Source organism: Coregonus lavaretus (assembly GCF_964263955.1).
Source record: "Coregonus lavaretus genome assembly, chromosome: 34".
NCBI lineage: Eukaryota > Metazoa > Chordata > Actinopteri > Salmoniformes > Salmonidae > Coregonus > Coregonus lavaretus.
The window spans coordinates 3212943-3230442 of NC_140021.1; the positions used below are offsets into that span (position 1 = coordinate 3212943).

The 17500-nt window shown below is 47.1% G+C and overlaps 1 protein-coding gene across 1 annotated transcript in view; it reads left to right on the forward strand.

Annotated features, from left to right (window-relative positions):
• The window catches only part of LOC311109212 (voltage-gated inwardly rectifying potassium channel KCNH2-like), a gene marked incomplete at both ends in the record, with an annotated part of 27537 nt that extends 10490 nt beyond the window's left edge, over positions 1-17047 (forward strand). The window contains 8 exons of the mRNA XM_084152060.1: positions 4836-4948; positions 7153-7405; positions 7810-8003; positions 8171-8273; positions 8460-8756; positions 9161-9350; positions 15739-15934; positions 16718-17047. Coding sequence (XP_084008186.1) covers positions 4836-4948; positions 7153-7405; positions 7810-8003; positions 8171-8273; positions 8460-8756; positions 9161-9350; positions 15739-15934; positions 16718-17047 — 1676 coding nt within the window. The remainder of the gene's footprint in view (positions 1-4835; positions 4949-7152; positions 7406-7809; positions 8004-8170; positions 8274-8459; positions 8757-9160; positions 9351-15738; positions 15935-16717) is intronic.
• Positions 17048-17500: the final 453 nt, after the last annotated feature.

Below are 17500 nucleotides of genomic sequence, written 5' to 3' on the forward strand. Positions count from 1 at the left end.
TTAACAGTAAACATTACACTCAGAAGTTCCAAAATAATAAAGACATTTCAAATGTCATATTATGTCTACAAACAGTGTTGTAATTATGTGCAAATAGTTAAAGTACAAAAGGGAAAATAAATAAACATAAATACGGGTTGTATTTACAATGGTGTTTGTTCTTCACTGGATGCCCTTTTCTTGTGGCAACAGGTCACACATCTTGCTGCTGTGATGGCACACTGTGGTGTTTCACCCAATAGATATGGGAGTTTATCAAAATCTGGTTTATTTTCAAATTCTTTGTGGATCTGTGTAAGCTGAGGGAAATATGTGTCTCTAATATGGTCATACATTTGTCAGGAGGTTAGGAAGTGCTGCTCAGTTTCCACCTCATTTTGTGGGCAGTGTGCACATAGCCTGTCTTCTCTTGAGAGCCAGGTCTGCCTACGGCAGCCTTTCTCAATAGCAAGGCTATGCTCACTGAGTCTGTACATGGTCAAAGCTTTCCTTAAGTTTGGGTCAGTCACAGTGGTCAGGTATTCTGCCACTGTGTACTCTCTGTTTAGGGCCAAATAGCATCTGTTTAGGGCCAAATAGCATTCTAGTTTGCTCTGTTTTTTTTTTTTATTCTTTCCAATGTATCAAGTAATTAAATTTTTGTTTTCTCATGATTTGGTTGGGTCTAATTGTGTTGTTGTTGTTGTCCTGGGGGTCTGTCGGGTCTGTTTGTGTTTGTGAACAGAGCCCCAGGACCAGCTTGCTTAGGGGACTCTTCTCCAGCTTCATCTCTCTGTAGGTTATGGCTTTGTTATGGAAGGTTTGGGAATCGCTTCCTTTTAGGTGGTTATAGAATTTAACGGCTCTTTTCTGGATTTTGATAGTTAGCGGGTATCGGCCTAATTCTGCTACATGCATTATTTAATGTTTTACGTTGTATAAGGAGGATATTTTTGCAGAATTCTCCATGCAGAATCTCAATTTGATGTTTGTCCCATTTTGTGAATTCTTGGTTGGTGAGCGGACCCCAGACCTCACAACCATAAAAGGCAATGGGTTCTATAACTGAATCAAGTATTTTTTGCCAGATACTAATTGGTATGTCGAATGTTATGTTCCTTTTTATGGCATAGAAGGCCCTTCTTGCCTTGTCTCTCAGATCGTTCACAGCTTTGTGGAAGTTACCTGTGGCGCTGATGTTTAGGCCGAGGTATGTATACTTTTTGGTGTGCTCTAGGGCAACGGTGTCTAGATGGAATTTGTATTTGTGGTCCTGGCAACTGGACCTTTTTTGGCACACCTTACTGAGATTTACTGTCTGACAGAATCTGTGCAGAAGATCTAGGTGCTGCTGTAGGCCCTCCTTGGTTGGGGACAGAAGCACCAGATCATCAGCAAACAATAGACATTTGACTTCAGATTCTAGTAGGGTGAGGCCAGTTGCTGCAGACTGTTCTAGTGCCCTCGCCAATTCGTTGATATACAGTGGTGTGAAAAAGTGTTTGCCCCCTTCCTGATTTGTTATTTGTTTGCATGTTTGTCACACTTAAATGTTTCAGATCATCAAACAAATTTAAATATTAGTCAAAGATAACACAAGTAAACACAAAATGCAGTTTTGAAATTTGTTGTTATTATTAAGGGAAAACAAAATCCAAACCTACATGGCCCTGTGTGAAAAAGTGTTTGCCCCCCCTGTTATAACACAACTCAACTGTGGTTTATCACACCTAAGTTCAATTCCTCTAGCCACACCCAGGCCTGATTACTGCCACACCTGTTCTCAATCAAGGAATCACTTAAATAGGACCTGCCTGACAAAGTGAAGTAGACCAAAAGATCCTCAAAAGCTAGACATCATGCTGAGATCCAAAGAAATTCAGGAACAAATGAGAAAGAAAGTAATTGAGATCCAATCGTCTGGAAAAGATTATAAAGCCATTTCTAAAGCTTTGGGACCATTATCCACAAATGGCGAAAACATGGAACAGTGGTGAACCTTCCCAGGAGTGGCCGGCCGACCAAAATTACCCCAAGAGCGCAGCGACGACTCATCCAAGAGGTCACAAAAGACCCCACAACAACATCCAAAGAGCTGCAGGCCTCACTTGCCTCAGTTAAGGTCAGTGTTCATGACTCCACCATAAGAAAGAGACTGGGCAAAAATGGCCTGCATGGCAGAGTTCCAAGACAAAAACCACTGCTGTGCAAAAAGAACATTAAGGCTCATCTCATTTTTGCCAGAAAACATATTGATGATCCCCAAGACCTTTGGGAAAATACTCTGTGGACATTACATTTGGCATAAAAGTAACACCGCATTTCAGAAAAAGAACATCATACCAACAGTAAAATATGGTGGTGGTAGTGTGATGGTCTGGGCCTGTTTTGCTGCTTCAGGACCTGGAAGACTTGCTGTGATAAATGGAACCATGAATTCGGCTGTCTACCAAAAAATCCTGAAGGAGAATGTCCGGCCATCTGTTCGTGACCTCAAGCTGAAGCAAACTTGGGTTCTGCAGCAGGACAATGATCCAAAACACACCAGCAAGTCCACCTCTGAATGGCTGAAGAAAAACAAAATGAAGACTTTGGAGTGGCCTAGTCAAAGTCCTGACCTGAATCCTATTGAGATGCTGTGGCATGACCTTAAAAAGGCAGTTCATGCTCGAAAACCCTCCAATGTGGCTGAATTACAACAATTCTGCAAAGATGAGTGGGCCAAAATTCCTCCACAGCGCTGTAAAAGACTCATTGCAAGTTATCGCAAACGCTTGATTGCAGTTGTTGCTGCTAAGGGTGGCCCAACCAGTTATTAGGTTGTAGGGGGCAATCACTTTTTCACACAGGGCCATGTGGGTTTGGATTTTGTTTTCCCTTAATAATAACAACCTTCATTTCAAAACTGCATTTTGTGTTTACTTGTGTCATCTTTGACTAATATTTAAATGTGTTTGATCTGAAACATTTAAGTGTGACAAACATGCAAACAAATAAGAAATCAGGAAGGGGGCAAACACTTTTTCACACCACTGTACATGTTGAAGTGTGTGTGGCTTAACCTGCATCCCTGTCTCACCCCTCGGCCCTGTGGAAAGAAATGTGTGTGTTTCTTGGCAATTTTAACCACACACTTGTTGTTTGTGTACATGGATTTTATAATGTTACATGTTTTTCCCCCAACACCACTTTCCATCAATTTGTAAAGCAGGCCATCATGCTAAATTGAGTTGAAAGCTTTTTTGAAATCAACAAAGCATGAGAAGACTTTGCCTTTGTTTTGTTTTGTTTGTTTGTCAATTAGGGTGTGCAGGGTGAATACGTGGTCTGTCGTACAATAATTTTGTAAAAAGCCAATTTGACATTTGCTCAGTACATTGTTTTCGCTGAGGAAATATATGAGTCTGCTGTTAATGATAATGCAGAGGATGTTCCCAAGGTTGCTGTTGATGCATATCCCACGGTAGTTATTGGTGTGAAATTTGCCTCCACTTTTGTGGATTGGGGTGATCAGTCCTTGGTTCCAAATATTGGGGAATATGCCAGAGTTGAGGATGATGTTAAAGAGTTGCCAACTGGAATTTGTGGTCTGTATAGTTTATCATTTCATTTAGGATACCATCAACCCCACGTGCCTTTTTGGGTTGGACAGTTTAATTCGTCTTGTAGTTCATTCAGTGTAATTGGAGAATCCAGTGGGTTCTGGTAGTCTTTAATAGTTGATTTTAAGATTTGTAATTTATCATGTATATGTTTTGCTGTTTGCTCTTTGTTATATGGCCAAAAAGATTGGAGAAGTGCTCCGTTGTGGATAGATAACTCTTCATGTTGTTGTTTGTTTAGAGTTTTCCCATTTTCCCAGAAGTGGTTAGAGTCTATGGATTGATTTCTGACGTGCTGTTCCTTCTTTTTCCGTAGTGTATTTCTGTATTGTTTTAGTGATTCACCATAGTGAAGGCATAGGCTCAGGTTTTCTGGGTCTCTATGTTTTTGGTTGGATAGGTTTCTCAATTTCTTTCTTAGGTTTTTGCATTCTTCATCAAACCATTTGTCATTGTTTTAAATTTTCTTAGGTGGTCTGCTTGACATTTTTTGATTGTCATCGTTAAAGTATGGGGATTCTATTTGGGGGATATAGGTAGCACACATGAGGACATTTTTCTCAGTTGAGATAATCTCCTTATTAATTTCTAGCCAAATGTAAAAGGTTCCTGTTTTGACTAATTTAATAGAGTGGGTTAGGTTTGCTCTATACCAAATTAGCATACCCCCTGAGTCTCTTCTCTGTTTCAAAACCTGGTAGTTTGGTGGATGGGACTACCAGCTCTCTGTAACCTCGAGGGCAACCAGTCGGTCCGTCTCCTTAATATCATGTTTCTTGTAGGATGAAAATGTCTGTATTTCCTATTTCTTTGATGAAGTCTGGCTTCCTGCTCTTTAGGCCAAATGCAGACGACCTCAGACCTTGTATATTACAAGATGAGATAGTAAAAGCTTTGTGTTCCATAGTGTCTAGTGTGGTTTATGCCCGGACCATCAACGTAGGTGTGAGCAGATTATGTTGAGCATCTGATACATACCTCTTAGGTCGCAGGATGGTGCTTGGACGTGTGTAATAGTGGGGGTTGGGCCTGTTGCTCTGCTCGCGGCCTGGGCATATGTCCTGCTGTCATGTTGAGGTCCTTGCCGCAGGGGCGGGGGGCATGGGATGGGCAGAAGGGGCATAGGTCTGATATGGGGGGGCCTATATATGTTGTGGCCAGGGTTTGCTTGGGGTGGTCTTAGCTGGTTGGGGTGTGGCTGATGATGCTGTGGTCTGGGTGTAGGTCCCCTTGGTGTGGGTTCTCTCGGTGCAGGTCCTTCAGGAGGGGATCTTGCAGGTCTGGGCGGCATGTCCTTTGCTCTGTTGCTCCTGTGTGAGGTGCTGGGGCTACGGTTGAGGGTGACGTCCTTCAGGGTCCTGGCAAAAGTTGGGATTGCTGCCTTGTAGAGGTGGACCTGGTCCTAAAGGCTGTTCATGTCCGGGGTGGAGTGGTGGGCCAGGTAGACATTAGGTTTTGAGGCACAGTCTCTCGAAATGCTTGCATTCACCCGCTGGATTGTGGCAGGGTGAAAGTATTTTCGTGGTAGCAGGGTGGAGATAACCACTTGTGCATTGGGGAAAGTGGAAGAAGCTTTTTCAATCACTCCCTTGAGTGCTGTGGCCACCCTTTCCTGCTTCTCTCTCTCTCTCTCTAGGACTGAGCCTCTCTCTCTCGCTCACTCTCTCTCTCTAGGACTGAGCCTCTCTCTCTTTCTCGCAATTCAATTTCAATGTAAGGGCTTTATTGGCATGGGAAACATATGTTAACATTGCCAAAGCAAGTGAAGTAGATAATAAACAAAAAATATTAACAGTAAACATTACACTCAGAAGTTCCAAAGGAAGAAAGACATTTCAAATGTCATATTATGTCTACAAACAGCGTTGTAATGATGTGCAAATAGTTAAAGTACAAAAGGGAAAATAAATAAACATAAATATAGGTTGTATCTCTCTCTCTCTCTCTCTCTTTCTCTCTCTAGGACTGAGCCTAGACTCTCTCCAACATGCTTTAAGTGGCAACTGCAATAATGATGTAACCATTGCCTTATTCCATGATATATTCTGGAAGTGCATCTTAACGCAATTTGGGAGAAAAAAAATCCCAACATGAAATTGCAATATTGCGTCTGAACTCCCGTGTTTTTGACTTAATAAATCATTTAAAAGATACAGAGGAAACAAACCGGCCAAGTTGCTTGTTTGCTCAACATCCTCATTATGTTGTGTTGAGAGATTATAATGGTCGTCGTGATGGAGCCCCCGCCTCATGTCTGTCTGACTGAATCAGTCGTTGTCTGTCTGTCTGTCTGTCTGTCTGTCTGTCTGTCTGTCTGTCTGTCTGTCTGTCTGTCTGTCTGTCTGTCTGTCTGTCTGTCTGTCTGTCTGTCTGTCTGTCTGTCTGTCTGTCTGTCTGTCTGTCTGTCTGTCTGTCTGTCTGTCTGTCTGTCTGTCTGTCTGTCTGTCTGTCTGTCTGTCTGTCTGTCTGTCTGTCTGTCTGTCTGTCTGTCTGTCTGTCTGTCTGTCTGTCTGTCTGTCTGTCTGTCTGTCTGTCTGTCTGTCTGTCTGTCTGTCTGTCTGTCTGTCTGTCTGTCTGTCTGTCTGTCTGTCTGTCTGTCTGTCTGTCTGTCTGTCTGTCTGTCTGTCTGTCTGTCTGTCTGTCTGTCTGTCTGTCTGTCTGTCTGTCTGTCTGTCTGTCTGTCTGTCTGTCTGTCTGTCTGTCTGTCTGTCTGTCTGTCTGTCTGTCTGTCTGTCTGTCTGTCTGTCTGTCTGTCTGTCTGTCTGTCTAGAGATGGACAAGAGTAGAGTATTAAGGTTTAAGAAGAGGAGGTGTTTCGAGACATTGGTCTGGTCTGACAGCTTTATCCCAGAGTCACATATAGAAAAATGTCCACTCCTTCCTCTGAAATGTAGTTGTGGCAAGCTCCTTGCTAGAGGAGAAAATCATGAATAAGGCTCATTATATCTACATAGTAGAGCTGAAGCCTTACGAGCCCTGTGAATGTATATCAACAGATTACTGATGAAATATTGCTGTTTTGTTGGGTAAATATATTTTTTACAGAATAGTTTTAGGTTTGTTGTTGAAAGTAATTGACGGCTCAGTTGGTGGTGCATGGCGCTTGCAACGCCAGGGTTGTGGGTTCGATTCCCATTGGGGACAAGTAAGAAAAATGTATCTACTCAATGCTTACTGTAAGTTGCTCTGGATAAGGGTGTCGTGTAAATATCTAGCTATGCTGCAGACTTTTTAGTTAGTATCACCCTCTCTCCCTCCTTTCTCCCTCCCACCCCCCCTCCCTCCCCCTCTCTCCCCCACCCTCTCTCTCACCCTCCCACTAAATACCCCCTCTCTTTCTCTCACTCCCTCCCCTCTCGCTCTCTCTTTCTCCCCCTCCCATCTTTCTACCCCCACCCCCCTCCATTCACCCTTCTCTCTCTACACCCCTCTCTCTCTCTCTCTCTCTCTCTCTCTCCACCACCCTCTCTCTCCCTCCAACTAAATACTCCCTCCCCCTTTCTCTCCCCTCCCTCCCTCACCCCCCCTCTCTCCCTCTCTCTCCCTCCCCCTCCCTACCTCTCTCTACCAGGTGTTAAAGGGGTTCCCAGAGTGTCTTCAGGCTGATATATGCCTCCACCTCAACCGTACCCTCCTGGAGAACTGCAAGGCCTTCAAGGGCTCCACGAAGGGCTGTCTGCGAGCCCTGGCCATGAAGTTCAAGACCACCCACGCCCCGCCTGGCGACACCCTGGTGCACGCCGGCGACGTGCTCACCGCCATCTACTTCATCTCCCGTGGCTCCATTGAGATCCTCAGAGGCGACGTGGTGGTGGCCATCTTGGGTGAGGATGATAGAGGATCGGAGCTACTATCAACCCAAATAGTATAGGTTCTACTACGGCTTGTGTCGCATGTATTCCTAAGGGGAACGTATAGAAAACTGAATGTGGTATATTCAGAGAATCAGAGATGTGCCAGGGAACCAAATAAATAAAAATGAACCAACACTGCCATCTACTGGGAAACAATTGGTCCTACTTGTACCTCACAGAGCTTCGAGAACAGGGCACTCAAGAGGGGTGAAACGCTATCTCATTAAACAAGCGCTAGTACTGTGTACCATTTTGATTATTTAAAATCTGTAGGTTTGCCGTGTGACTTCTCAGTAATAACATATAGGACTGTTTAACGTTCACAGTTTTCAATGTATGTAAAATACAGTACAATACAGTCTCGTCTCCCGCAGGGAAGAATGACATCTTTGGCGAGCCTATCAACCTGTACGGGCGGGCTGGGAAGTCCAATGCCGACGTGAGAGCTCTGACCTACTGTGACCTCCATAAGATCCACAGAGAAGACGTCCTGGAGGTGTTAAACATGTACCCTGAGTTCTCCGACCACTTCTGGATGAACCTGGAGATCACCTTTGACCTCCGGGATGTGAGTGTTTCCTCTGCCCTTTGATTCTAAATTCAAGACCATAAAAATGCATATTCAAATATGAATTGATGAATATAAATGTGGGCTATTTACGCATTGATACTACATAAGTCCTTTAACGTCAGTGTGTGATTTTTCAAGATGTTTTCTTTTGTTAATCCCTGCAGACCAATATGATTCCTGGCTCTCCAGAAAGTAACAACTCAGACTGTGTAGGATTCAACAAACTGCGCAGACGCAAATTATCATTTCGCCGCCGGACAGAGAAGGGTAACCACAACATTCCCTTTCACTGCTTCGTCTCCGTTTATGAGAGCTAAACTCTCTCTGTGGTGCCCAGAAGAACACCCAATATCCCATGATGACCATACACACTTAGTTGTACATCACAAATCAAGTTTTCCAATTCCATCCAGTGTGTCATCATCTGTCTTTCCCTGTTTCTTCTGCTTTCAGACGACGCAGATGCAGGAGAGATAAAAAAGGAGAGATCCATCAAGACAGTTCGGCAGAGACGGAAGGAGGCGGCCAGTAAGCATGGGGAGGGGCTTGAGCCAGACTGGGAGGGGCCTCGGAGTTCAGTGTCCTCCCACTCCAGCGGTGACGAGGGGGAGGAGTCTGTGGTCACATGCCCCACCCCTCTGTCAGCTCTGCATGAGATGTCCCCGGGTCAGGCCACCACTCTGAACTTCAGGGACACTCCCGAGGGGGAGGGGGACCCCAAGGGGGGCAACACATGCAATGCACTCTCAGGTGGGTCTGGGCACACACACAGACACACAGACACACACACAGACACACAGACAGACACACAGACACACAGACACACACACAGCCTGGGCTCCCGAGTGGCGCAGCGGTCTAAGGCACTGCATCTCAGTGCTTGAGGTGTCACTACAGACCCCCTGGTTCGATTCCAGGCTGTATCACAACCGGCCGTGATTGGGAGTCCCATAGGGTGGTGCACAATTGGCCCAGCGTCGTCCGGGTTTGGCCGGTGTACGCCGTCATTGTAAAGAATCATTTGTTCTTAACTGACTTGCCTAGTTAAATAAAGGTTAAATAGAAAAAATTAAAACACACAGACAATATAAAACAATAGAATATGACTTCATACCCTATTCTTCACCTCTCTCCCCTCTCTTCTTCACAAACAGGAGCATTTTCGGGGGTCTCAAACATCTTCAGTTTCTGGGGGGAGAGTCGGGGCAGTCGTGAGTACCAGGAGCTGCCACGCTGCAGCCTGCCTTCCCCTCCCCCCCTCAACACACACATCAACAGCATCAGCCGCAGGCAGCGCACCGAGCTGGAAAACAGACTTGACCTGTTGCAGCAACAACTCAACAGGTACAGAGACATGCAGGTACAGAGACATGCAGGGACAGAGACATGCAGGGACAGAGACATGCAGGGACAGAGACATGCAGGGACAGAGACATGCAGAGACAGACTGAGACATGCAGAGACAGACTGAGACATGCAGAGACATGCAGGGACAGACTGAGACATGCAGAGACATGCAGGGACAGACTGAGACATGCAGAGACAGACTGAGACATGCAGAGACAGGCAGGGACAGACTGAGACATGCAGAGACATGCAGGGACAGACTGAGACATGCAGAGACAGACTGAGACATGCAGAGACAGGCAGGGACAGACTGAGACATGCAGAGACAGACTGAGACATGCAGAGACAGACTGAGACATGCAGAGACAGGCAGGGACAGACTGAGACATGCAGAGACAGACTGAGACATGCAGAGACATGCAGGGACAGACTGAGACATGCAGAGACAGACTGAGACATGCAGAGACATGCAGGGACAGACTGAGACATGCAGAGACAGACTGAGACATGCAGAGACATGCAGGGACAGACTGAGACATGCAGAGACAGACTGAGACATGCAGAGACATGCAGGGACAGACTGAGACATGCAGAGACAGACTGAGACATGCAGAGACATGCAGGGACAGACTGAGACATGCAGAGACATGCAGGGACAGACTGAGACATGCAGAGACAGACTGAGACATGCAGGGACAGAGACATGCAGGGACAGACTGAGACATGCAGGGACAGACTGAGACATGCAGAGACATGCAGGGACAGACTGAGACATGCAGAGACATGCAGGGACAGACTGAGACATGCAGGGACAGACTGAGACATGCAGGGACAGACTGAGACATGCAGAGACAGACTGAGACATGCAGGGACAGACTGAGACATGCAGGGACAGAGACATGCAGAGACAGACTGAGACATGCAGAGACAGACTGAGACATGCAGGGACAGAGACATGCAGGGACAGACTGAGACATGCAGGGACAGACTGAGACATGCAGGGACAGAGACATGCAGAGACAGACTGAGACATGCAGAGACAGACTGAGACACGCAGAGACATGCAGGGACAGACTGAGACATGCAGAGACATGCAGGGACAGACTGAGACATGCAGAGACAGACTGAGACATGCAGGGACAGAGACATGCAGGGACAGACTGAGACATGCAGGGACAGACTGAGACATGCAGAGACAGACTGAGACATTTAGGGACAGAGACATGCAGGGACAGACTGAGACATGCAGGGACAGACTGAGACATGCAGGGACAGACTGAGGCATGCAGGGACAGACTGAGACATGCAGGGACAGACTGAGACATGCAGGGACAGACTGAGACATTTAGGGACAGAGACATGCAGGGACAGACTGAGGCATGCAGGGACAGACTGAGACATGCAGGGACAGAGACATGCAGGGACAGACTGAGGCATGCAGGGACAGACTGAGACATGCAGGGACAGACTGAGACATGCAGGGACAGACTGAGACATGCAGGGACAGAGACATGCAGGGACAGACTGAGGCATGCAGGGACAGACTGAGACATGCAGGGACAGAGACATGCAGGGACAGACTGAGACATGCAGGGACAGACTGAGACATGCAGGGACAGACTGAGACATGCAGAGACAGACTGAGACATGCAGGGACAGACTGAGACATGCAGGGACAGAGACATGCAGGGACAGACTGAGACATGCAGGGACAGACTGAGGCAGACTGAGACATGCAGGGACAGAGGCATGAGGTGACAGAGACAGGCAGAGACTGAGACATGCAGAGACATGCAGGGACAGAGACTGTCATGGAGAATTGTCCTTATTCTTGATAAAAAACAAAGTATTTCCAGAGTTTTTGTAGAATTAAGATAGACTTTATTATAATTAGATAAAGCCGAGGTGGTCTGCAGAGCATCTGAATTCCCAACACTTGGCCCTCAGTTTATATTTAGTTCTATTCCTGCACATTTTACATACTTTTAGCCTAATCCCTCCCTGTTTAGTTCTTCCTCCATTGTCTCCAAATCTTCATCCTTTGACCGCTCCTCCCACTGATAGTGGTGAAATCTGACTTCTCCTCCTCCTCCTATTTATTCAGACTTGGAAACAATAGTGGCAGGACCAAGCTTTCTCATGGAAAAAATAACAGAGCCATGTCTTACGGTCCTCTGTAGCTCAGCTGGTAGAGCACGGCGCTTGTAACGCCAGGGTAGGGGGTTCGATCCCCGGGACCACCCATATGTAAAAATGTATGCACACATGACTGTAAGTCGCTTTGGATAAAAGCGTCTGCTAGATGGCTTATTATTATTATTATTATTATTATTATTATTATTATTATCAGTCAGGAGAAACCTTGAGATTAGGAAGTGCACACTCCTGCAGCCTGTCCCAGTTCACCTGTTTCAGAGATCGGCCCCCTCTGCACACAAAGTCTCCAGATACATTTGCACATAAAACATCCCATCTAACCCATAACACATTATAAAACATATCAATCAATACTTAAATATGGTTTAAACATGGCAGGTCCATAACCCCATTCTCAGCCATATACATTTAAGACATTCCTCGTGCATGGCTTCATGCATAGCAGTATAATCAGTTCTCAGACATGTACAGTTCTCATGCATAGTGTATATTTCCCACACAGAGTAAGAATGAGCAGGCCCATTCCCAGGAGCCATGACCTGACTCTGTCTCAGGCTCCCTCCTTGTGTACCACTCTGTACCACACTCTGTATTCACTTAGTCGTACTGCTTAGTCTTTGTGATTAACTAAAGTTTTAAAAGATTTAACTATGTTCAACCTATAGTTTTAACGTATCGTTTACTTGGGGAGTCAACTGAAAAATTGGCTTCTTTCCTGTCTATCCCCATGTCTGCTTGGTCTCCTTTTCATATCATACCGGAACCCCCTCTTTATCCAAACAGCCACCCTCCGTGGACATTGAGCCACTATGGTTTCTTCTTGTGACTATGTGTATGTGGCTATATGTATCGGGTCAGGCTATGTGTATCGGGTCATAGCGCACAAACAAGTGATAACGTTAGTTCCGTTGCTACTCCCGTCTCCACACAGCTGCACCGTTGGAGGATAGTAAAAGACAGGATGAACTGAAAAACTGTTTTCCCTCTGAGACTCTTTGTCTAGGATGAACAGAAAAAAAACATTGGTCATTCTGAGGCTCTTTGTCCTGACCGTGTGACCAGGTTACTCAGAAGCAACGAGAAACAATACAGGTCTATACAGGTATCTGTTCCTGAAGTTTATCTCCATCCCATATCCTTGACTACAGACCAGCTGCAGGGAGCTAGAGGAAACCATAATTTTGTCAGAAGCACAGCATTTTACTAAAGAAATGTCTCTACCATTGTAATATTGCATATTATAATATATGTAATGGAAAAATACCTATAGAGCCATTTCATCATGGCTCTGTTTTAACCCTTTAATTGGTTCTTAATCCATAGGCATATAGGGCATATAGGCGTTTCATTCTACAACATAAATAATTAATATATTTGGTTTGTTATGTTATCTAAGTAGTTAACTAAAAATCTCCCATAAGACCTGCAGAGACAGAGACCTGCAGAGACAGAGACCTGCAGAGACAGAGACCTGCAGGGACAGAGACCTGCAGGGACAGAGACCTGCAGGGACAGAGACATGCAGGGACAGAGACCTGCAGAGACAGACAGAGACATGCAGGGACAGAGACATGCAGGGACAGAGACATGCAGAGACAGAGACCTGCAGAGACAGAGACCTGCAGAGACAGAGACCTGCAGAGACAGAGACCTGCAGGGACAGAGACCTGCAGGGACAGAGACCTGCAGGGACAGAGACATGCAGGGACAGAGACCTGCAGGGACAGAGACATGCAGAGACAGAGACATGCAGAGACATGCAGGGACAGACTGAGACATGCAGGGACAGAGACATGCAGGGACAGAGACGGGGACAGAAAAATGCAGGGAGAGAGACATGCAGGGACAGGGACAGGGCACAGGGGCAGGGGCAGAGAAATGCAGGGACAGAGACATGCAGGGACAGGGACAGAGGGACAGGGCACATGGACGGGGCACAGAGACAGAGGCAGGGACAGAGGCAGGGCACAGGGACAGGGCACAGGGACAGAGAGAGGGACAGAGCAGGGCACAGGGACAGAGGCAGGGACAGGGCACAGGGACTGAGACAGAGACAGGGACAGGGCACAGGGACAGAGACAGGGCACAGGGACTGAGACAGGGACAGGGCACAGGGACAGGGGACAGGGCACAGGGACAGAGGCAGGGCACAGGGACAGAGACAGGGACAGGGCACAGGGACAGAGACAGGGAAAGGGCACAGTGACAGAGACAGCGAAAGGGCACAGGGACAGGGCACAGGGACATAGATAGGGACAGGGACAGAGGCAGGGAAAGGGCACAGGGACAGGGCACAGGGACAGAGACAGGGAAAGGGCATAGGGACAGGGCACAGGGACAGAGACAGGGAAAGGGCACAGAGACAGGGAAAGGGCACAGGGACTGAGACGGGGACAGGGCACAGGGACTGAGACAGGGACAGGGACAGGGAAAGGACACAGAGACAGGGAAAGGGCACAGGGACAGAGACAGGGACAGGGACAGGGGACAGGGACAAGGACAGGGCACAGGGACAGAGACAGGGAAAGGGCACAGGGACAGGGCACTGGGAAAGGGCACAGGGACAGAGGCAGGGACAGGGGACAGAGGCAGGGACAGGGGACAGGGACAAGGACAGGGCACAGGGACAGAGACAGGGAAAGGGCACAGAGACAGGGAAAGGGCACAGGGACAGAGACAGGGACAGGGACAGGGAAAGGGCACAGAGACAGGGAAAGGGCACAGGGACAGAGACAGGGACAGGGACAGGGGACAGGGACAAGGACAGGGCACAGGGACAGAGACAGGGAAAGGGCACAGGGACAGGGCACTGGGAAAGGGCACAGGGACAGGCACAGGGACAGGGCACAGGGACAGAGGCAGGGACAGGGGACAGGGGACAGAGGCAGGGACAGGGGACAGGGACAAGGACAGGGCACAGGGACAGAGACAGGGCACAGGAAGAGGGGCAAGACTGGATGGTTGCCAACTCGGGCCAAGCTCATTACAATTTCATTAGTTTAAAATGTTCTTTCAACATTCAGTTATACATGTAACCACCAAAGTAAAGGAAACACCAACATAATAGATTCTACAAGTGTCTGGAACTCTATTGGAGGGATGCGACTCCATTCTTCCACGAGAAATTCAAAAAGTGTTCAAATGGGTTGAGATCTGGTGACTGAGACGGCCATGGCATATGGTTGACATTGTTTTCATGCTCATCAAACCATTCAGTAACCACTCGTGTCCTGTGGATGGAGGCATTGTCACCTTTTGGAGGCATAGTCCAGCATTTTTATACATGACCCTAAGCATGATAGTATGTTAATTTATTTCAATTGACTGATTTCCTTATATGAACTGTAACTCATTAAAATCGTTGAAATGGTTGCATGTTGCGTTAATATTTTTGTTCAGTGTACTTTCTATCTCTCATTTAATCCAGTGTTTCCATTATTTTGCTAGTTACCTGTATTATATAATTCATTCTGGATAGAAAAAGATTTAGGAGTGTGGCTTTAAGACACTGTAAAATCACAGACCACGTATCAGTGGGATTTATTGCTACTGTTAAAGATCAAACCATTAACTGCTGTAGCCCTCTGAGAAAATGGTTAGGACATGTCTGCTACTCTGCTACTCCACTGTAGCCGCTTCCATTATCCCTTTACCCCTGTGTCTGCTACAAGTCTGTCCCCTGTCAGAGTAATGGAGGTACCCATGTAGGGAGCTAATGGGCCTGGCGCTCACCTCTCTCTTAAACCCTGCCTCACCATTACTCTGTCTGCTTCTGACAGAGACATCTCCTCTCCCTCTCTCTCCACCTCTCTCTTTCTCTCCACCTCTCTCTCCCCCCTCTCTCTTTCTCCCCCTCTCTCCCTCCCCCCTCTCTCCCTCCCCCCTCTCTCCCTCCCACCTCTCTCTCTCTCGCACTCTCTCTCTCTCCTCCCTCTTCTCTTCTCTCCTTCTCTCTCTCCCCAACTCTCTCTCTCTCCACCCTCTCTCCCTCTCACCCCCCCTCCCCCTCTCTCTTTCTCTCCCCCCTCTCTCACACTCTCTCTCTCTATCTCTCTCTCTCTCTCTCTCTCTCTCTCTCTCTCTGTGGAATAACTGTTATTTTACTCACCTTTGCTCTTATCCAGTCAGTGTCCATTGTAAAGTCTTATTGAGGTCAAAGGCCCTCTGGTAGGCTGAGGCCATGCCTGCATGTGTGTGCTTATCTATGTCTGTGTGTCTCTCTCTTCAGGCTGGAAACGAGGATGTCGACAGACATCGGGGCGATCATGCAGCTACTACAACGCCAGATGGCCCTGGTGCCCCCAGCCTACAGCACCGTGTTGTCTCCCCCTCAGGCCTCACCCTACCCTGGCCCCGGACCTGGCCCTGGACCCGGTCCTGGAGAAAGGCTGGTGCAGTCAGAGACACTGGCCTCACTCTCACAGGTACTACACACATACAGGAGATAGACCAACATGGTCTCAGAGCATTTCATATTATTCTGTACGTAAATCCGAGACACTCATGCACATTTAGTATGATACAGTATGTTATGTGTCGTATGATATGTGTTCATTTGTGGATATCCATCATCCATTTAGTATGATATACAATTCGTATGATACAATATGTTACGTATTTGCAAAACGTACAATATGTTACGGATTTTTTAAATGTATGATATGTTACAAATTCAATTTTGTTGTGGCTAATGTTAACTAGGTTGCTATCTAGCTGGCTAATGTTAGCTCTAGGGGTTAGGGTTAAGGTTAGGGTTAGGGTTAAGGTTAGGAGTTAGGGTTAAGGTTAGGAGTTAGGGTTAAGGTTAGGAGTTAGGGTTAAGGTTAAGGTTAGGGTTAGGGTTAAGGTTAGGAGTTAAGGTTAGGGGAAGTTGCTAAAGTTGTCCGTGATGAGATTCGAACACTTAAACTTTGGGTTGCTAGACATTCACGTTATACGGCCACCCATCCACCCTGACCAACCACCCTCCTTTCATTTTTACCTTAAGTAATATGTCTTATGTAACCATGCCAAACATAAAATATCATACTAATTTGAGTGTCCTGGATTTTTGTTTACCATGTTACGTCTTTGAGACCAGTCGTACATGCAGATACACCTGTAGACACACATGCAATCATACACCCGGATGTACACGTGCACACACACCCACACACACACTCCATACAGTCTTCACTGAATCCCTCCTTGCTGCGTCTATCCTCCAGGACTTTGAGGAGTTCCCCAGCAAGTCATGTGACTCTCTCCGCAGCCCTGCTGAGCTGCACCCCCAGGACTCGCCTCTGGTCAGCCCCACCGAGGCACGACGAGCCCACTCTGGACTGGGCAGCCTGGCGCTAGACCTAGGGGTTGGGGATTGGTTGGGGTCAGGGATGGGGTCAGGTTCAGGAATGGGGTCAGTGGCAGAGATGGGGTCAATGGCAGGGGCGAGTGGGCTGGACCCTGACGCCCAGCGGAGGCTCTCTCTGCCTGAGCCACAGATGCACCTGGACTCACAGACACCGCAGAGGCACATCTCTGACCCAAGGGGGAGCTAATGAGCAGGGGAGGGTGGGGGACAGGGAGGGAGAGGGAGAGGAGGGGTATCTCTGTTTTCCCCTCTGAGTGAGCCTCACCTCTAACCTCTGACCTGGGGAGAAACCTTGTTCGGAGAGGGGGATGTCTCTCCCTTTCAGGGTTCCCCTACCCGGTTCCTAAAGTTACCACAACGTTACCAAACCCACAGGCAGAAAGAGAGGGGAGCATGATCCTCCTGAACTTAGTCCGGTCCACTCTGACCCAGAGAAATGACTACAGAATACACAGCTGACTGGTTCTGTTTAGAAACATCCCTTTACTGCTCTATCCATGAGTGCTGAGCGAGGTCGGTTTGGTTTCAGTTCAATTATTACAAAATAATGTTTTCTGTTTCAATTTTTTTTTTTTTTTACATTAAATGCACTATGCATTATGTAGGTTGAATGCTGTAACAACACAGAATAAAACAATTA